At 38.8% G+C, this 22196-nt stretch overlaps 1 protein-coding gene across 1 annotated transcript in view; it reads left to right on the plus strand.

Moving 5' to 3' along the window:
* The first annotated feature begins 8464 nt into the window (after window positions 1-8464).
* Window positions 8465-22196, plus strand: part of PCDH17 (protocadherin 17) — a 92125-nt gene continuing 78393 nt past the window's right edge. The window contains exon 1 of the mRNA XM_028107326.2: window positions 8465-11041. Coding sequence (XP_027963127.1) covers window positions 8465-11041 — 2577 coding nt within the window. The remainder of the gene's footprint in view (window positions 11042-22196) is intronic.

Raw genomic sequence — 22196 nt, forward strand, 5'->3', positions numbered from 1 at the left:
ATATTTCTTTTAGTACTGGCAACTTGTAAATGACGATGGCCTTTTTTTCCCTGCATATTTTGCTCTCTTCTTTTTGAGAAACAGATGACACTGACTCAAAAACCTGTGGACCCTCTAAGAAATGAGGTTTCATAGCTCCATGAATCAGTCCAGCCACGGTAATTTTAAGGATGATTCAATCCAGTGATTCCTTTTATTTAACATTTAACATACTTTTAAAACATCACTTGAGCAAGAACAGAAATAATTTTATTGGTTATGCACTTGTTTATGCATGTTGTGGGGTAAGGGAAAACCAATCAAAGGTGCTTTACCTAAAACAAAAGCCTGTGACTTCCAGGGTGAGGGACGATAGCTGTTTAATAGAGCTTGGTTTTCAATTGAACTGCTCCAAATTTTTAAAGATAAGAGGAAATAATATGCTTAGCTCACTGAAAAGAGGAATTTACATAAGTAGAACATAATTATCCAAGTAAGACCTTGTCGTTGAGACTTGGGAGGGTTAATGATTATGATGATAATTAAAATGCAGAGGATTTGTAGAGCACTTATTTGCTTTCTGAAGAGCTCAGTGTACTTCCCGCATATTCTTCTCATACTTCTCTATGTGATAGCTATATAACAGGACATTTAAATATCTCGGATAATAGATAGAAATGTGTGACCTGTTATACCAATAAGTGATTTTAAGCTTTTGGGTTTTGCCTCACCTGAAAGGCAGGACCTCCAGTGACAAAGCGTTTTGAAACATTTCAGGTCATCACAGCAAAACTGACTCTGAGGAAAGAGTGCCACCTACTGAATCAAGTTGCCCGGGTTCCCTCCAAGGGCTGGCCTTGCAAATTTAGAATTGTCCTAACTTGCTTCCCTGTAAGAAACAATGGGGTTGCTGCACCATACATGAAATACTTACTATCTTTGCTTCTCGCTTAAGCCATTTTATTTTAACCATCCAGCAGTCACATATATAAATTAACTATTTCATTCATAAACTTTTCATTTCTTTTAAAAAGTTTTAGACAAAGATTGAACAAGCCTAACTTTCTTAATGAAGGAAATTTTCCAAAACAAACGCCTGAACGTCTCTCTTTATGGTTGAAGTGACCACAAGGGGGAGCCAGCATGTAACTTCTCATGGGGCAGGAGAGTTGAGGTTTCATAATTAATTGAACCTTTTTATTTCTGGCTAAGTCAGGAGAAGACATGAATATGACATTTGGAATTTATGAAGCTCAAGATAGGTTTTCTCAGGATTACATTTTTCACAATGTAATCCAACTCCCCGTTTTAATTATATGTTAACTAATACAGTAGATGTAACATTTTTTTATCTGACAATCATGTTTCTGTGTGGTTTCTCTCAAGTATTCCACACACTACTTCAGACACAATTTATTTACACCACGCCAAATAACCTTAGGTTGTCAAATTTAAATATAAAATTGTTAAATTTTAAATTTGTCTCGGTACTTAAAATAAATGGCTGAAATATGTGCCACTGTTCAAAAGTTGATCATTCATGACTAATTTATGAATATGTCCTTTTGACTAACATACTTAGAAATATATGTAAAATAGATGAACACCGGTTGGAAATTTAGTTCATTTCTTGTGTGAGTTTCAAATTAATAGAATTTGTATGGTTTTGTAGGGTAAATCCTGTAACTTTATTTTTGACTTTCTCTAGGAATGCACTTCATTCGTATGTGTGGGAGGAGGTCACATGTATATGTATAATCATTTCATAACAACATATACATATAATAAAGAAGAAAAGTAAAATATTTTATTTCCTTGCAAATATTTTTCTAATAGCAAGATTTTGTAGTTTTAATAAAAGTTAGAAAAAATTAATATTCAATTTAAATTACTGTTTATGAAGATATTTTATATTTGTTTCTTATTTTGTTGTATGAGAGACTGAATTCTCAAAAACTTTTTAAATTACAAAACATTTCTCCTGAAGCTTAAAAATTATAGTTAATTTACATCTTTATTATAATTCATATTTATCATAACAGAAAGAGATGTTTTAGTGATTGTCCTATTAGCATAGATTTGTCATTTGTAAAAAGAGAAAGCTTTGGTTAAAAGTCAGCAAACGGCCAACAGCTATGTTTTAGAGGTGAGCCACAAGTATCTCTAAAAGACAACAGCTGTTGGGCGCCTGGGTGGCTCAGTCGTTAAGCGTCTGCCTTCGGCTCAGGTCATGATCCCAGGGTCCTGGGATCGAGTCCCACATCAGGCTCCCTGCTCAGCAGGAAGCCTGCTTCTCCCTCTCCCACTCCCCCTGCTCGTGTTCCTGCTCTCGCTGTCTCTCTCTGTCCAATAAATAAATAAAATCTTTAAAAAATAATAAAAATAAAAAAATAAAAGACAATAGCTGTTAAAATTATTTTTGAAGATTCTCTATTAACAAATAAAAATATAGGAAACCAGGCAGTGAAATAATGGTAAGAAGGACAGAAAAGGTAACAGTAGAGAGGGCATTTTTCATTCATATAAACAGTGGTTATGTTGAAAATATCAGCATCAAAATTTCTTTTAAGTACTGTATTGAACTCAGGAATAGAGCAAACAGCAAATATAACATTTGAAGACTGTTATAAGCACTGCTTTTATGGCTGCAGGCATAAATTCTCAGAACTCCAACTCCAACTAGTACATAATGAAATACCAAAAGTCTCTCAAAGGCAAAATTAAATAACATGAGATTTCATTAAAAAGCATCCTTAAGATTAGGTATTAATAATGTTAATTAAGCTATTGATTTAATGTAGAAGCATTAATTAGTCCTTCTTAGTCTATAAAATAGACCACAGTGCTTCTATTGGTAGCTATTCTAACATAATAATCAATTTATTTTAAAATTTACTTGGACTATCATATCTTATTAAATAATTTTATATTATATGTATATTAATTAAATAATTTTATATTTATTAATTAACATTTATACTATATAATTATATTGATTATATGTCTTTCCAAGTTCCTTTTCTCAGTAAGTGTGCACACATATTGTGTTTTGATGAAATCAATGAAATCTTTGGATGTTCAATATACGTTTAATAAGGAAGCAATAATTCAATTTCGGTTTAAGTTTGAGGCTACCATCTGTAATTGTAAATCATGATTATCAGCCAATCTCTTCTTGAGAAATGTGAGATTGTAGGTACTGTGAGTTATGCATAACACTACATTTTTCTAGATTCCTCAACCAGATCTCATACGTCATAGCCTACTATGGTATAGAATACAATAAAATCTTTGAACTAAATGAACTTAATATTTTAAGCATACTTAAAAAGAAGTTACTTAATAACTATATATCAAACAAATATTTGGGGAGAAAAAATCGAATTTATGAGATGGTAAAAATTAGTAGTGATTATAGCTTTAAAAATTGTGTCTGGCTAAGGGGAAGCAAAAGAATTGAAAATATCAGTAGACTCTATTTCCTTTAAAAATAAAATAGGGATGAGACATAAGGATAAAAATTAGTTATTTTGGGTACATGTCAGTCTTAAGTAACAGAACTCAATACTACAGTTTAAATAAAATGTAAGTAGATATCTGATATAGTTCCATTTTGCTCCCTTTGGCAGATGCCCTGTGGCCTGGTGTTCTCTTTCTATACACTAGGGGGAAGTGTAACATAATTACTCTGGAAAGGGTGGTGGGCAAATTGTCTATGAGGATGTATTTCCTATCATGGGTCTCTTCCCAGACACTGTGTTTCTCCCCTCATTTGTGTAACAGCACAATTAATCAGGGCTCATCAATAAGCCATATTCCCCTCTCCTTGAAATATTTTCATTCTCTTGTTTTTGCCTTATTGTAAACCTCAAGTAAGGGTATTTTATGACTTTGCTTGAATTAGTATATAATGCAGAAAAAAGCCATAGGTTTGTCATATTAAAAAAGTAATGACTAATTAAGGAATGTATAATTACAACTCTTTGTTTAAGTTAGCTGCTGCTTTTAAAGCATCAAAGCCTCAGCTTCCAAGGTACACATATTGGGACAGAGGTACCAAGCCTAAGGAGATATAAAGGTGAGGTTTCACAAAGCAGAGTGTTTAGGCACTCACTCAGCAAAACAACCCAGATTTCTACAAAGCTCTAGCTTCCCTGTTTAGCGAAGGCATATGTACAAACTACCTATTTAGAAAATACAAAGACATTTTAGGATTTGAAGGTCTAGCTATAAAGAGCTCCTCTTTGAATTTTTAAATTGTTAAAGATAATATCTTAAGGGAGTGGTGAATTTTGGATCCAGATCAGACTGTAAACTCAGACTATAAGTTATTTCATTGAATCCTCCAGGAAATAAATAGCTCCTTTACTTGAATCTTTAAGCAATTATCCCAACAACAATCATCAGAACTTTCTGTAATTGGTCTGGATTTGATTTCCTTTGAATCCTGAATGATTCATGTAACAGACTTGTACATTAGTCATTCACAATTTATAAATGGCAACTTTAGTATTTATGAATTGCGATCAGTACTCTAGCAATGAAAACACTCACCTTTTCTATTTCAATACTTCAATTTTCTTTTTCCTTCTTAACTCTTTCTCAGAACCGCAGGATCAGGAGCAAACCAGTCTTCACTTGTGGATGTTTGTGATAATAGTTTGGGAAGAAAGAATCTCTGAGATTAGAAACTGAAGTTGACAAAGTAAATGAACCAGGAGTCTGTGTGTGTGTGTGTGTGTGTGTGAGAGAGAGAGAGAGAGAGAGAGAGAGAGAGAGAGAGAGGGAGATGGTAGTTGTAGTGGTGGTGATGGTGTTACTTACAAAACATGAATCTTAACGGATGCCCCACTGATCTGCCTTCCGCTTTCCGCTCAGCTTTTATGCATAGGAGCTTTGGCAAATGTGATTATCAACACTTATTTGGTTGAGATAAAATTCAGATTGCCGTATAGAACTTCAATAACAAGATAAAATAACAAAACCCGAAAACTAGTGTGTGTGTGTGTGCGTGTGTGTGTGTGTATGTGTGTGTGTACTGGGTGTGGTGTCCGCTTTACCTTAAATCAGGACTTAGCTGAGGGTGACTGAAAAGGGTATAGAGTCCTAAGTATTATTTAGCCAGATTTGAGCTTTAACAAACTACAAAGATTGAATTGACAGTGAGCCTTTCTCCTTAAAGGAGAGGAGTTTTTCCTCTGGGAAGACACGGCCTCTCTTTCACTGGGCTTCTGCTTTTCTTCTGAAACACTTTCATAATCAAGTGACTTTCCTTGCATCGGTGCATGGGGACAGCTGATTTTTCTCCGAGGATAAAGAAAGTTACATATTGATTGCTACTGCTCCGGGTGTGTTTGCACCAGCTCCGGCAGAAGCGGGCGCGCGAGCGCGCTCGCATTCACACACACTCGCTGAAATACACATTACACCCCCCAGAAACACACACACACACACCACGCACGCGGGTGTACACACACACACACACACACACACATCCCTTTGCACCACATTCAGACGGATTCACAGGCAGCCAGAAGATCTGCGCCTCTCTTGGCATAGGTGTATGTTTGGTGCCGGTGTGTGTGTGTGTACAGAAACCCATTGGGAAGACCGCAGCTACCGTATTCTGCAAACACGCTGCGATTCCGGTTCCTGTGTACATGGAATAAAAAAAAAAAAAAATTAAATCGCTGTCAAACTTTTTTTTTTCTTTTAATTCTCCTTTTTCTGGAGGAACACGATGGAGGAGCTTCTCGCAGTAGTTAAAAACTCGGGAGACCCGGCGACGAGGCCCTGGGCGCCGCTGCCAAGGCGGCGCGCGGGGCTCGGGTAGTCCAGCTGGTCTCCCATCTAACTGATCTAATCAATGACTCTGAAGAGCTGGGGCTCCTGGCTCCGCCCCCGCCAGTCTCTTTTCCGCCTTCTATTGGGCGTGGGCCGAGGAGGCAGGGCCTTGTTCCTCACGCGGATTGGCTGGCAGGGAATCAGTATCAATGTTTAAGCGGCGGCGTGAGGTGAATAGAGTCAGTCAGCAAGAGGCGCTGGGGCGAGAGCTGGGACTGCGAGCCCGGCGGATGCGGCAGCGGCAGAGGGCGGCTGGGGAGACGCTACTCCAACTGTTGAATTTTCACCTTTCATTTCCTCCGATGCTTTGCTTTCGGAGATGGATTTATTTGCTTTGAAATCCGCACGTCTTTCGCATGCTATGCGCTGATCCTGACAGGCACCAGATTAAAAGAGACCACCCGTGACAGAAAAGGAGGAAAAAAAAAAAAAAAAGCCCTCCACAACGGACTACACAATTAACTATGCACACCGGTGCTGGACTTTGTGAATAGAGAACATTGAGAGGAAAATCATGAACTATGATGCGGGGCTAAGCTGTGAACAGTCACTGGAATCCTGATTTTTTCTCTTTTTTTCCAGGACTCTGAAAGATTTGGGGGTTCCTCACGCCTAACCAAAAGGAAAGGTTTTTTTTTAAAAAAAAAAAATAAATAAATAAATAAATACACCTAGCAAAACAGACGCCTTGTTTTCCAGACCCTCGGACCCCGGCAGAAAGAGGTAGAGTAAAAGTGCTGCTGGATTCAGCTACACCTTCCTCCTTCCCTCCCTCCCTCCCTTTTCTCTCGCTTTTTCTTTTCCTCCAAAACATGAATCTGGCTTTTCTTTCTATACAGTGAGTCAGAGAAAGCGTTAGGAAGAAGCCGCAACTAATGTCTGTGAAGGGAGGACCATGAGGCGAGAGTGAATACGATTCGTTCCACTGCTTCTGACTCATCGGGCAGATCGGAACACCTGCATTTCTGGATGTGTCATTCCCATATGTCGAGGCGCCTCAAGAACCCGAAATATGTGTAGACAGACCTGTGCCTAACATCCCCTCGGAGGTAGCTCTCGGGGGTGGGCGCCCCTGGCTGGACCGCCGCGGCCGCAGCTCCTCACCCCCTGCCCTCCTCGAGTCGCCCAGAGAGACTGTGTGAAAGCGAGACTGCAGAATGCATCACGCCAAACCTTGATGTGTTTCTTTCATCCAGCCCACTCCTACTATTAAAAAAAAAAAAAAAAAAAAAAAAAATTGACGGGAAAAAAAAAAACCCGCACTTTATTCGCTTCAAATATTCACCACTTTTATTCCTCGCCAAGGTTTTCCTTTCTAGATGAAGAGGACTGGGAGGCAGGGCCATTGGAAGGAGATGCTGAATAGAAAGAAAAGAGAGGCACTTGACAGCCCAGCCCTGTGAATGCAGAGACTGTTTCCCTTCTAGCGAGAGACAGGGAGAGTGTGTGTGCGAGGACTGGGAGGGTGGCTCCCCCTTCCTTTTTATTCCGCCTCCCCTTCCCCCTTCAAATCTGCACATCCAACCATGAGTTGCCTGTTGATTTCCTTTCGCCTGGGAAGAAAAGCAAACTGGAATTAAACTGCATCAAGAGAAGTCCTTGCTCTCGGGGAGAGAATGGGATGGTAGCGGCGGCTACTGGCTTGGCATAGAGAAATCACAGAGTGTGTGTTCTATGAACAGAGGCGGAGATAGAGCTATATATCCCCCCCCCGCCCCAATAGACTCATACCGCAAACGCTGATCTGGCTGTGGCTTTCCTGACTTCGGGGGAGAGCCTTTTCCGAGGAAGAGAGGGAGGAGCCTGGTGGAGGGAGGAAACTACAAATCGGGACACTAGTTCTTTGCGCTGCATTTCCTCCCCTCCCTTTGGCTGCTCGGAAAGGAGAGAGAGAGAGAGAGAAAATACGCTTGGCTGGGAGATGCAGTCCGCCGCCGCCTCTCCCTCAGCCAGCAATGCAAGATTAGATCTCTAAATGCAGCAAAACACTGCCTGAAAACCGAACAGCCCGCGAAGCCAGCAGACATTTCACCGGGCTCCAGCGAAGCTTCAAAATATATCTGACTCTTTCTCCGTTGCTCCTCATCCCCATCAATTTCATCACAGCAGACGAGAAACAAGTAAGGATTTCACTTTCCCATCTGCCTGAAGACACACCTCCCCGCTCCCTCCCCCACCCGATGTGAAGAGTATTCCGGCGGCTACAGCGGGAGTGGATTTGCAGCGCCCTAGCGGAGCCAGGAAAATCCACGGATTCTTTACCATCCCTTCTAGACACGATTTCCATCTCATCGCTAGCCTCATCGCTCAACTTTGAGTCGCCCCAAGTCCCGGCGGAAGAGACAAAGCCCCGGGCTCGCCCCCAGCCGCAGGGAGCCGCCGCCTTGCTCCGTGCCCCTGCAGCTTCGCTGCGCCGCCGCTTCTCGCCCAGTGCGGATGCTGTAGATCAACAGGTTCGGGGAACTTGAGCGGAATAAGGTAGACCGCCGGGTGCCGCAGCCCAGGAGCAGAGGGAAGGAAGGACCCACAGACTTGTGGCTCGTGTCGCGCGCGCACGCTGCGCCCGAACCCCAGGCTGGCGCGCACCCACTCGCTCGCCCCTCCAGTCCGGCCGCTCCAGCCCCCACCCCACCGGTCTGGGATGTACCTTTCCATCTGTTGCTGTTTCCTCCTATGGGCCCCTGCCCTGACGCTCAAAAACCTCAACTACTCGGTGCCAGAGGAGCAAGGGGCCGGCACCGTGATCGGCAACATCGGCAAGGATGCTCGACTGCAGCCGGGGCTTCCGCCCGCAGAGCGCGGTGGCAGTGTCGGCAGCGGGCGAAGCAAGTCGGGTAGCTACCGGGTGCTGGAGAACTCAGCGCCGCACCTGCTGGACGTGGACGCGGACAGCGGGCTCCTCTACACCAAGCAGCGCATCGACCGTGAGTCCCTGTGCCGCCACAACGCCAAGTGCCAGCTGTCCCTCGAGGTGTTCGCCAACGACAAGGAAATCTGCATGATCAAGGTGGAGATCCAGGACATCAACGACAACGCCCCCTCCTTCCCCTCGGACCAGATTGAGATGGACATCTCGGAGAACGCGGCGCCGGGTACCCGCTTCCCTCTCACCAGCGCACATGACCCGGACGCCGGCGAGAACGGGCTCCGCACCTATCTGCTCACGCGCGACGACCATGGGCTCTTCGCGCTGGACGTCAAGTCCCGCGGCGACGGCACCAAATTCCCAGAGCTGGTTATCCAGAAGGCGCTGGACCGCGAGCAGCAGAACCACCACACGCTTGTGCTGACCGCCCTGGACGGCGGCGAGCCGCCGCGATCGGCCACTGTGCAAATCAACGTGAAGGTGATAGACTCTAACGACAACAGCCCGGTGTTCGAGGCGCCCTCCTACTTGGTGGAGCTGCCAGAGAATGCCCCACTGGGCACCGTGGTCATTGATCTGAATGCCACCGACGCCGACGAGGGTCCCAATGGTGAAGTCCTCTACTCCTTCAGCAGCTATGTGCCTGACCGCGTAAGAGAGCTCTTCTCCATCGACCCTAAGACCGGCCTGATCCGTGTCAAGGGCAATCTGGACTATGAGGAGAATGGGATGCTGGAGATCGACGTACAGGCCCGAGACTTGGGGCCCAACCCCATCCCGGCCCACTGCAAGGTCACTGTCAAGCTCATCGACCGCAACGACAACGCGCCGTCCATTGGTTTCGTCTCCGTGCGCCAGGGGGCGCTGAGCGAGGCCGCCCCGCCCGGCACCGTCATAGCCCTAGTGCGGGTCACTGACCGGGACTCGGGCAAGAACGGGCAGCTGCAGTGCAGGGTACTGGGCGGAGGAGGGACGGGCGGCGGCGGCGGCGGCCTGGGCGGGCCCGGAGGTTCTGTCCCCTTCAAGCTTGAGGAGAACTACGACAACTTCTACACGGTGGTGACTGACCGCCCGCTGGACCGCGAGACACAGGACGAGTACAACGTGACAATCGTGGCGCGGGACGGGGGCTCGCCTCCTCTCAACTCCACCAAGTCGTTCGCTGTCAAGATTCTGGACGAGAACGACAACCCTCCTCGTTTCACCAAGGGACTCTATGTGCTGCAGGTGCACGAAAACAACATCCCAGGAGAGTACCTGGGCTCCGTGCTCGCCCAGGACCCCGACCTGGGCCAGAACGGCACGGTGTCCTATTCCATCCTGCCCTCGCACATCGGCGACGTGTCCATCTACACCTATGTGTCTGTGAACCCCACCAACGGGGCCATCTACGCCCTGCGCTCCTTTAACTACGAGCAGACCAAGGCTTTTGAGTTCAAGGTGCTTGCTAAGGACTCAGGGGCGCCCGCGCACTTGGAGAGCAACGCCACTGTGAGGGTGACGGTGCTAGACGTGAATGACAACGCGCCGGTGATCGTGCTGCCCACGCTGCAGAACGACACCGCTGAGCTGCAGGTGCCGCGCAACGCCGGCCTGGGCTACCTGGTGAGCACCGTACGCGCCCTTGACAGTGACTTCGGCGAGAGTGGGCGCCTCACCTACGAGATCGTAGACGGAAACGACGACCACCTGTTTGAAATCGATCCCTCCAGCGGCGAGATCCGCACGCTGCACCCCTTCTGGGAGGACGTGACGCCGGTGGTGGAGCTGGTGGTGAAGGTGACTGACCACGGGAAGCCCACCCTGTCCGCGGTGGCCAAGCTCATCATCCGCTCCGTGAGCGGCTCCTTGCCCGAAGGGGTTCCCCGGGTAAACGGCGAGCAGCACCACTGGGACATGTCGCTGCCGCTCATCGTGACTCTGAGCACTATCTCTATCATTCTCCTAGCGGCCATGATCACCATTGCCGTCAAGTGCAAGCGCGAGAACAAGGAGATTCGCACCTACAACTGCCGCATCGCCGAGTACAGCCACCCGCAGCTGGGCGGGGGCAAGGGCAAGAAGAAAAAAATCAACAAAAATGATATTATGCTGGTGCAGAGCGAGGTGGAAGAGAGGAACGCCATGAATGTCATGAACGTGGTGAGCAGCCCCTCCCTGGCTACCTCCCCTATGTACTTCGACTACCAGACCCGGCTGCCCCTCAGCTCGCCCCGATCGGAGGTGATGTATCTCAAACCGGCCTCCAACAACCTGACTGTTCCTCAGGGCCACGCGGGCTGCCACACCAGCTTCACCGGACAAGGGACTAATGCAAGCGAGACCCCTGCCACTCGGATGTCCATAATTCAGGTAAGAGACTCTTAGCCTAACTGGGACTTGACTTTATTGCTGGTTTGGGGAGCTGTCCTGAAACCTTTGGAACAGGACAAAGCCACGCGGCCAGCAGCAGTGAGAGAGGAAAATTTTTTAAGTGAAAATGGTTTACACTCTTGCCACTACCTGTTCGACACATTCCATACATAACCCCTCCCCTGTAAATAGTCTAAAGTAGTCTAAAAGTCTTACTTTTGTTGTATTTTAAAGTTTATTTTTGTAGGCTTAAAAATGTTAGCAGTGTTCAGTATTTAGAGTTTATTTTACTTTATTTTTATTTGTGGGTCTACATTTCTCTCCATAACAAAGGATTCCCAGAGTAGAAAAAAAAAGTTTTAGTTAAATTGCTTTTTAATTCTGTTTAAAAAAATCTGATGCCAAAAATGAAAGAAATGTATACTCAAATACTCAGAAGTTCACTTTTTCAAGTACAAAACAGCAACTAGTCAGAGAATTCCAGAGCCTGAATCTGAGCTAAGTTTTCACTCCTCACCGAAAAAGTCAGTTTTATACTTTAAGAAGTGTTTTAATGAATATGACTCTGATTTACTCTTTACACTAGAAACTGCATCATGATGTCTTAGTGTAGTTTAAACTTTTAATATGTAAATTATGCTCTGAAGCTCTTTCAAAAGTTTGAATAAATGTAGGCTTTGGATAATGACCATTAACTGTCTATGAGAAGTTTATATTTATTTTGTCCTGATCTGTTTCTTGGAGTCATTGAGGAAGGAATAGAGTGCACCAGAGGGTCACAGACTCAACTTATATGGTTGAAAACAGGAGGCATAGTTGGCATTAAAGGCACTTGACCCACCAAAAGGAATTTCAGGATGTATTTAGTTTTCATATTTTCAAGTGATATTTAATATATTTTAGATAGTATAATCCAAAGTCACTGATATATTAAAACAAAAAAAAACCCTAAATGACTGACCCATCATGGACATAGATTCTAACAATAGCAGGTGACTGTACTTTGTCTAGTCACTGCTTAGCTTCTTTTATCCACTATTAAGTTGTGTCACAGAAAAACTTAATCCTTGCTTATTATAAATGCATGTTGATACAAATTACTCTGGATGAGCACTACTTGAAATTCAAAATTGAGTTTAACTAAAAGTGACACTTTGGGAGGAAGATTAGTTTGGGGCAAATGAAGTTAATTTGTTCATAATTTTATGCTTTGAAAAGCAAATACCTTTTAATGACACTTGGCTCAGTAATGTTTTTATTATTAAAATGAATAGTAAAACTTCATAACCTTATCCTTTCTAACAGAAGTATAACAAATGCCAAAAGTTAGCAAAACATATTTTCTTATAATATTATAATGTCCTTGTAAAACAGACTCTTGTAATTGGTGCTACTGAATACTAAAGTATCGATTGTAGTATTAAATCCCACTTTTAATGGTGTCTACTGTATACCAGTAATCATGATTTTTTGATGTCTATAAAAGAGTGAACAAGAAATATCTCCCTTAAAAAATAGTGTGGTTTCTATGAAAGTCTTTCTGTGACTGTGTTAAACTGGTATTTACGATAATCTCTTTAGGGAGATATGTTAAAATATGTATTTATAGATCTTTTGCAGTCATTTTATCTATACATGTATGTTAAATACCTTTCTTCTATTTTTACCATTGACAACTACAAAGATATCACAGAGTAATGTTTAATCTTCTATTTCAAGTGCTGTTAGTTGTATTCTTATTTAGGTTCCAGTAAAAATGAAGTTGGTGCAGTAGAATATCAGCAAGCCTGATTCCTTGGTCAGATTAGTGAGGAACAAATTTGGATGGAAGTATCCAGAAGGTTTCGAGGGACAGGGGTGCCTGTATTGTATTTACACCATGCTGTTCTTTAAGCTGTTCATTGCTTGAGGAATGGATGGTGGTGATGATGGTGATGGTGATGATGATGATGATGATGATTCCTCTCAGCAGTAAAACTTAAGCCAAAGCAAATCTCACACATGCAGGGAAAGAGACAGATAATTTAAAAAGAAAACAAAAGACAAACTTCCTTGCCATTCCCTTTCTTCTAGAATCTAAATCCATGCCATAAAAACACAGAAAAAGTTTCAGTTTTAAGTTCTTGAAATTTTTTCCAAGGTGACTCAATGTTGCAGATTGCTCTTGCCCTAGAAATATCCTCGATATAAACTGTTAAAAGAGGCACTCTCTCTTTTTTTCCCCTGAGTTTTTGCAGTCTTATAAAGAATGCTTTGCAAATTCCTAATATGTTAATTTCCTTTTCAGTATACCAGGTTTTTCTCAGTACCTATTGTTGAGAACAGAGTAAATTAACTATAGTGATCCTCCTTTCTTCTTTTTCTTTAAACTAGAATGCTGCAAACGCTTTGTGCTGAAGTGACATGCTTAAATTCAAGTGCTCAGGTATCCATAACCTTGTTTCAAAGTGCATTTATCAGTGTGTATATTTAACACAGTCTGCTGAGGAAACACACTACTAATCTCACGTGTATTTCTGAAAGTAGTATTTTAATTCACGGAGTGCACTTGCACTAGCAACTACTAGGTCTGTTTTACCTTTATTTTCCAGTATGTTTGTCCTGTTTAGAAAGTGCACAGTGTATTTCTATTGATGGAATGAAACGTATTTCGTAATTGTTTTGAGATACACTGGTATGAAATTTAGGAATTTCAGGATGTAGAAGACTCATATTGCCACTGAAATTAAGATTTTTTAAAGTATCAAATAATATTGTGTGAGTCACGGGGTCTAAATTTTAAGGTTAAGCTCTGTGGGTTCTTGGGCAAAGAGCATTCTTATTGAAAGTGAATGCAGAACAATCCTGTAAGCTGGTTACACATGTAACCACTATGTAGAAACAGTGGTTTGTGAGAAGAGATTTTATTCAGGGTTTTTTTCAAGTTTCTCAGATGAAATAAAGTGTTTGAATGATAGACTAGTGATTAAAATATCCTCAATAATGTGAGTCATAATACAACATTGTGTTAATGAAATATTTTATTCATTTTAAAGCTATAACACTGATTTTGAAAAATAGGAGCACAGATTTTGTGGTAGGTAAGGCAAATAAATTGTTATACAAATTTATAAAAGCACTTTTCATAGTAATTTTCATGTGAATTATTTCATATGTTAATATGAGAATCTAAAATCAAGTAGAGATCATTACTAGTTGTCACAGGTTACTGCCTATCGAGGCTTATCAAGAATTATTTGTTCAGTCTCAGGGTAACTTCTCAACAGGTGTTTTCAACAAAAGCCTGGCTGAGAAGAGGCTGGGGACTTCTTCACTGTTGGGAGAATTTCCAGTTTTATTTGAACATCTGTGTTTTCAGATTTTTTTGTAGTACTACTGTAAGTCATTTCAATATGAACTCATAGAAGAAAATATATAGAGCCAGCAGAATAAGATCTACTAAAATAAATTTTACAAAAGAATACATTCTCATGTGGTGTTTTATAGTTGAATTTTAAGAGATTCACATTAAGATTGACTTTAGACTTGTTATGCTAGGAAGAGAAAATCCTTTTGATATATGTGCATGGCCTTTTCAATAAAAAGGAATTAAACACATGGTAAATACAGTCAATCCAAATATATAGAAATGAGATTGCAGCATAGAGGATTAAAGTAGCATAGCATAGACAATAAACTCAGTATTTTGGAATTAAAATGTGAAAGAAAAAGTATATCTTTACTAGCAACATTATCCGTTGTCTGCCTTTAGTCCCACTTCTCTAACACAAGAGATTCTTGACTATAGGGACTGATGAGCTCCCAAGATGGTGATCTTTAAAAGTTCATATCCTAGTATGTTAGTGATTTCAATAACAAACATAAAATGTGTGAACAATTTCTTCATATATAATTTTGAGGTTAATTTTCCACAATGTTGTTCTAAGATAGTACAGTTTGATTAGTTACATGCACTCATTTCCATGAACATTATATACGTCTCTACTTATAAGGGGAATGATGAGCTAAATAGGAAGGGGATGTCTCTCCTATAGCAGGCCTCCAGGATTGTCTTCTCCACTTGCCTTTTTTTTTTTTTTTCTAATTTTTAAAAAGTTGGAAAGTTTAATTCCTACTTTAAGTTAACATGAGTACATAATCATAATGCATTTTTTCGGTTTTACCATATATTAAAAATAGTATAAATAAGGTACAAAAAAACTGAAAAGATAATCAGCCATCAAGGTGTTTTGAGTTTCTTTGGAGAAGAGTTCAAAATTCAGATTATTATCATTATTTTTAATACATTGTTACTTTTATTCTTAGTTTTGTGTGGACCTACGAAAATCTCAGCTCCAATATAAATTTGGGTGCATTTGTTTATCTTGCAATACATGAAAACACAAAAGTATAATTTTTTTTAATTATATGAATTAGAAACCTGAGAACTTTGTTTTTACAATTAGTTCATATAACTACTCATAGGTAATAACCTCTTCATCCATTAGTTTTTAGTTTTCAACAAAATTTCCAAAATGCCAGCCAGGTAAAATATTCCATCATCCTTCCACTGAGATGATGACTCATCAGTCTGTAGGATAATTTTAAGTTTTTCTGAGTGTATGAGTGAGTTCATAATTTTACTTAAGTGCTATGAGTGAATTTTATAATTTCAATAAATATTATCATATCCAAGTCCACTTGGATGATTTTGGAATTTTATTCCTGGCATCTTCATGTTATTTGAGGCTGTGTGTGATCATGAAAACTATCAGATCATAGAAAAGTATGTCCTAAAATTCCAATCTCAATTGCTTGAACATCACTTTTAGTCAAGAAAAAAATTTCCAGGTTCTAAAACATTATTGATCACCTGTGACCATATTGTTCAGAACACATTAAAAACATTAATAAAATAAAAACAAACAGAATTTCTAGAAACTTTTCTTAATAAATTTGAAGTTATATATTATTCACTTTTTTACAGTGCATATAGATTTATATATGAGGTTAAAATAAATTGGTTACTCTTAAAATAATCTCAAATACCCCATTAAAGGATTAAGAAATGTACATATTTTAAAAATTAAAAAAAACTTAAAAAATGCCAGATAAGTATTTAATATTATTTACAAATATAATATTTATATTTTCTTATGTTTTCCTACCACTATCAGGCTTCACATTTTTTACTGTTAGTGCTGCTTATGTAATACAATGCAATAGAAATATATTTATAAAAATAAAAGGTTTATAAATTAAGAAAATATTTAATGTTAAGATTAATAAAGAGTTATATGCACTTATTGCCCTGAAGTTTGGCTCTGTCTATATTTATGAAAATGTGAATCATAATACTTTTTGACAAAATTAAAGTATGTGTATCCATGTATATATATTTCCCACATAACGTATATAAATACTCAAGCACAAATATTAGCCCATTTTATACCTTTTAAAGTTCCAGGGCAGCTCTCCTCTTTTTAATGAAAAATTTTTTAAAGATTTTATTTATTTTATTTATTTGACACAGAGAGAGAAAGAGAGAAAAAGACAGAGACAGAGAGCAAGCACAAACAGGGGGAATGACAGGCAGAGGGAGAAGCAGACTCCCCGCAGAGCAGGGAGCTGGATGTGGGACTCCATCCCAGGACCCTGGGATCTTGGCCTGAGCCAAAGGCAGAGGCTTCACCAACTAAGCCACCCAGGCGCTCCAGCTCTCCTCATTTTAAGGATGACCTCAAACCTTCATTTTTTCTTTGAAAATATGTTAAAACTTGATGATTGCGCTGTTTTCAAACTTCACACATTTTCAAGTTCCTTAAAGTAGAGCCTGTTGTTCTAGAGCAGAGAAGAAGTTGAGGAACGACTGGCCTTCAGCAGACAATAGGCAGGAGTTTATGTAGATGAAGAGAAAAAAATTTTCATCGAAGTTTCAGATTCTTTCAGGAGGATGGTGGGATGGCTGGAGGCATTGTGAGAATATATACCTTGATCCTGATGATGAAACAACCACAGGGTTAAGAGGAGGCCTCTAGAACTGCACTCATGCCAGTTAGGAAGTAAAACTTAACTTCCTTATGCTGAGAAGCCTTGCAATACACTCAATAGTGGGTAAATTCTTACAAATGCACCTGCTAATTATGATATTAGTCATTGCTCCAGAATGTATTCCCCTCAGTGATACTTCTGTTTAATAAATCCCACAGGGCATTATCTTAAAGTCGTATTTTAGTAAAGTCATCAGGGAAGTTGTTTTTTTTTCCCCCTGTACTGAATTCCTTTAACCAATGACTGTATATTTGTTAGAGGATGGCATAAAGTTAATTTTGCCCATCAGTTTGAAGATACTGTGACTTCTGCCACCCACCTACAAAACACTTTTAAAGTCCATCAGACCTACACTAATCTATTGTCAACCTATTTTAATAAAGGAGACGTAGACAAGAGTTTCCTTCAGTGGCGCACAGTATTTTATGGTTAGTCATAGCTTTCACCACCAGCTTTGACAGTGATACATTGCTATCCTTTAGTTTCCTGAAATAAATTATCTATAATAAAGAAGTCCTTAATGACATCAACATTCCCAGCTGTGACTAAGCAGAAGTTTTCTTGTGTGCTTCCTTGCTGCTGTAGAAGTTCAATATTTTTTAGGTAAAGCCAAAAAAGAAAAAAAAATAGACAAAAAGACAGATGCAAAATTGTGGGCTGTGTGGGTGGCATCTTTCCCTCATATGCACAAAGTTCTTCCAGTAATAGACTGTAAAATTGGTTTCAGACAGTGTTTGAGAGAATCTCTTGATATACATGTGACACACTTCTATCCGTTCTGGTCTTAGTAACATTCTGATTACTGGTATTTGTAGGCCTTGCCCTGGATCTATTCCAGGCAGTTTTATTGTAGTGAAATGGCTCTTACAGTTCATTGAGCATCTAGCATAACTGTGGCTGAATATGATTGGCGCGTTTGCATATATTTATTCAAAAAATAAGGCAGTTAAACAGCATAATTATGGGAAAATGAATCATAACAATAAAAGACCATTTAAGTTAACAAGCTTTGTGATCAAAGGATAAATACAGGTTGGGTAAATGAGACTTTAGATGTAACTAATCTACATAAATAGACCTTGGTTTGATTAGAGGAATAGAATATATTAAAATAACTTAAGTGTATTAGAAATGCATTTTGTTTTAGTAATTTTGAAATATTTAAAGACATGTTATTTTCTTTATGTTTCTACTCAATAATATATTCAAGAACCATATTTATATTGGAAGCAAAATGGGCAAGGTACAGATAAGTATAATTATGTAAGCTTGTTTGGCTCTGGAATACACTCTGTCTGAACCTTATTTATTATTTTTTAAACTTATAATGTTTTTGATTGATTTTTAATTATTGGAATACATTAAAGGGACCATATAAAGGACAATTTCTTGTTTACTTTATCAGCTAAAAGCAGCCTTTGTAGAATTTGAAAGTGAGAGCATTAAAACTCTATTTCAAGTTTTCAAAGCTATAACTTTATAATTGTTTTTGTAGATACATATTGTTTTTAAGAAACACTGATTACATGTTTGTAAATTATATTAATGCATAATGTGGATAATGACTTTATATTCAGAAAAATTCCAATGCTATTTTGGTGGCATATATATATATTTTTAAATAACAGATTTAACTTACAATGTGACTAAATAATTTCTTTTAACAATTATGGTTCTTTAGATATATTTTCTTCAGCTTCTTTTGGTGATAACTTTTAAAAAATATAATTTAGGCATAAGTCAGCAATTGATATACCTCTTTACCAGTATTTCTGCCTGAATCATTAATAATCACTGCTGAACAGTGATTGGATTACAATTACACCTAGAATTTTCATGCCCTCCAATTCAATAAAACTCAAGTTGAAATATACACATGTTCCCTAAATTCCAGTAGCTTACTTTTATAAAGCGGAAATGCAACAGGTATTTTATTATAAGCAGATATGGTCACAGTGGCTTAAATATATTTCTTATATCTGTAACCCACTTTTACACTATCACTGTCTTAGATAAATTCCTAAATATTTATTTGCAGGATGAACACTTGCGTCAGTTTTGAAACCTTAAATGATAGTTTTTACCTTCAAGATAAATTTCTTTTCAATTCACAGACCCCAATATAAATGCCTTTGCTTAAATCTGTTCATTTTCTTTTTCACACAGCATAATTTATCAGGGTAAACTGAGATTGTTTTATGACTGAATATTCAATAGATTTTTTGCTATTTCACCAGAGCAATTCCAATTTGCAGAACTGATATCTATGGAGGAAATTCACCTACGATTACCATGAGAAGGATTTTCTTACCAGAGTGTAAAGTGGCCAATATGTGCTTTAGTGCCAATATTTCCATTTCAGTGGATGATATGACAATAAGAAATTAGAATGTTTGAGACATAATATAATTAAAATCTCAGCAAAATTTACTAAGAAAAACTATTATCATTTAGTATTTTGGGGGAAAAAAAGGGAGTTAGTTCCAAAAGGGGTTATTTTCCATCTCAAACCTGATAATTGCTTAATGATATATCTTTGTATAAACATTTGTCAGAAAAACTTTCCAAACATCCTTAAAAATTATTTGCTTTGATTTCCATGGTTCTGTCACCAAAAACAGAATATTGTCTAAATATTGGTGAATTCTATTGTGGTGTCTTCTTGAGACACACAACTCTTGCTTTCTATTTTGCTTTTGCAGTTTTGCATCTATTTTAAAAACGTTTATCGCAAATCAACTTATTGCATTAAGAGTGTGAATAAGGGGAGTTAAAGTCATGAAAAATGAAAGAGAAATCAATCATTTATTTTTATTATCATTATCATTAAGATGGAATTAAAGATTACATACAAAATTATCTTCATATAATTTCAAGGCAAGACACTTGATTGCTTTATTTTTATTATTATTTTAAGCTTTATGTGACCTTCTGTTACATTAATGTATTTTGTTTTAAGTCAGTACTTAATCTCTTATTTTAATCTTGGTTGATTAAATCCGAATTTCCTCATTAAGAAAGTTTGGAGGTACACTTGATAATTGAATCTTACTTGGCATGGTATGCCTGGAATATGTTTGCAGTTTTAAAAAACAATAATATTTTGGTGCTAATGCATGAATCTAAGTGTAGAGTAAGATAGTGGGTTATTGAGATTATGTGTGTGTGTGTGTGTGTGTGTGTGTGTAAGAAAAATAACAAACAACAGTTAGATTGAAATAAAAATCTATAACCTTGCACTTTTAGCATTGGCAGATGCACGGATAATAGTAATTATTAGCTACATTTCCAGATCCTGACCTTCTAGGAAAGCTACTATTTATCTCTAGATGGTAATAAGGCAGGAAATAAGTGAACTATCCTATTACACAAATCCCACTCAGAGGAATTTCTAAGGGTTATTGGCAAAAGCCTATTCTACAGTGTGGCCCTGATATCAGATGTGCCAATATCAACAAACGAAGCTATATGCCTAAGTGGAGAGAAACTAAGAGGGAACTAAAAGGCAAGGAATACATTTAAGGAGTATTTCTTTTTTCTGGTTTTGAGCAATAGACTTTCTATGATTTTTTTTATAATTAAGACAATTACATAGTAATTTGGGTTAGAATGCATGCCCAGTTCCCCATCTCAAAACCCAATTTGTTACCACCTGTGGCTATTTCTATTAAAAAAAAAAAAGAAACATAATTACTATGAGTCTCAGCAGTCTTAGAGTAAATTTTTGCAATTACAATGCCTCCCTCGGGCAGATGTGTGAAAATGGCAGATTAATTCCTGCCAGGATCTTTCTGTTCCTCGTTCATTTTTAGGTTTGGTGTTGCCTGCTTATTAGAGTGGCTCTGTTTGCTCTGGTTAAAGGTTATGTCAGTGTTTCCATAGTAAATCTCTAGAAATAAAGATCCACAAGTCAGCCATTACATTTTGCCTTAGGTGAAAAGTTGACATGTAATGCTTTAGCAAAGGGGTAGATAATATTTTCCATCACACTCCTCTGTTGCCTGGTTAAGTTTGAAGTACATGGTAGTAGGACAATTTAGCAGTGTTGGAAAAAGCAGGACAGACTGGGAGGTAAAAAGAAAAGTGCAGTCTTTTGAAATATAAAATAATATTTAATCAGCAGAAGTCAGTGCAAGTATATTTTCTTCTATGCTTCATCCTAAAGCTACATAATGCATAGGAATTTTAAAGGGCCATAATAAAGATATTGATACTGGGATGACTAACAGGAGATTTAACACCCTACCTATTTCCATTCATTCCTTCTTTGGTTGTGGTATGTAGACTTTGTTTCTATAAAGATCTAATTGGTCTACACACAAAATAATGAATATTATTAAATCTCAACAGTTTTAAAACTCTGGATCAATGTTATAACTATTAGCAAAGCTAATTTGTCACAAAGCAGCTTAAATAGCTGAATATTGGAGGACAGCGACCATATGACATCTTGCTTGTCTCTGTAGTTGGGAGAACCTAGCATGGTTTCTGATACATAGTAAGGACTTAAAAATTTGGATTCTTTATAATCCTCTGATCACTGATCAGATATGAGCTGGAGTTTAGATCCAAAACTAGAAAGTACAGAAGTCAAAGTCTAAGATATTATTTGTATAAACATCCTGGTAAACAATTTATTTGAAGGTGGCATATTTTGATAATTTTTATTTGTAATAGTTACCTTCTTAATAACTACAATGAAAATTCCTATACAATTCTACTGATACTATTACAAGTTCATGGGAGAAAATGATCACAGTTCACGATTATAAACATCAAACTTTCAGTGAATTTGTTTATATATATATATACACACATATACACACATATATATGTGTCTACATTTATGTATATATGTGTATGTATATATATATATACAGATATATATATATACTGTATATCAAGAGCAAGTAGTGTTGGTAAGAGTATGTCTTTTGTCTTTTGTCCTATTCCTTGATATGTTTTATAAAGTATTAAAACCACACAGTTCAAATGTTATGTCTCTTTGTTAAGGCTTTAAGAATCATACAGCTCTAGTAAATTATTAAGAAAATAATGTGATTATTTTATCAATGGGACTTTCTTAATGAAATGAAATTATAGATAAACCATAAATAGTAATTTT

Source organism: Eumetopias jubatus, unplaced genomic scaffold (assembly GCF_037043125.1).
Source record: "Eumetopias jubatus isolate StellerSeaLion01/CBP00866 unplaced genomic scaffold, mEumJub1_p1.0 scaffold_3, whole genome shotgun sequence".
Taxonomy (NCBI): domain Eukaryota; kingdom Metazoa; phylum Chordata; class Mammalia; order Carnivora; family Otariidae; genus Eumetopias; species Eumetopias jubatus.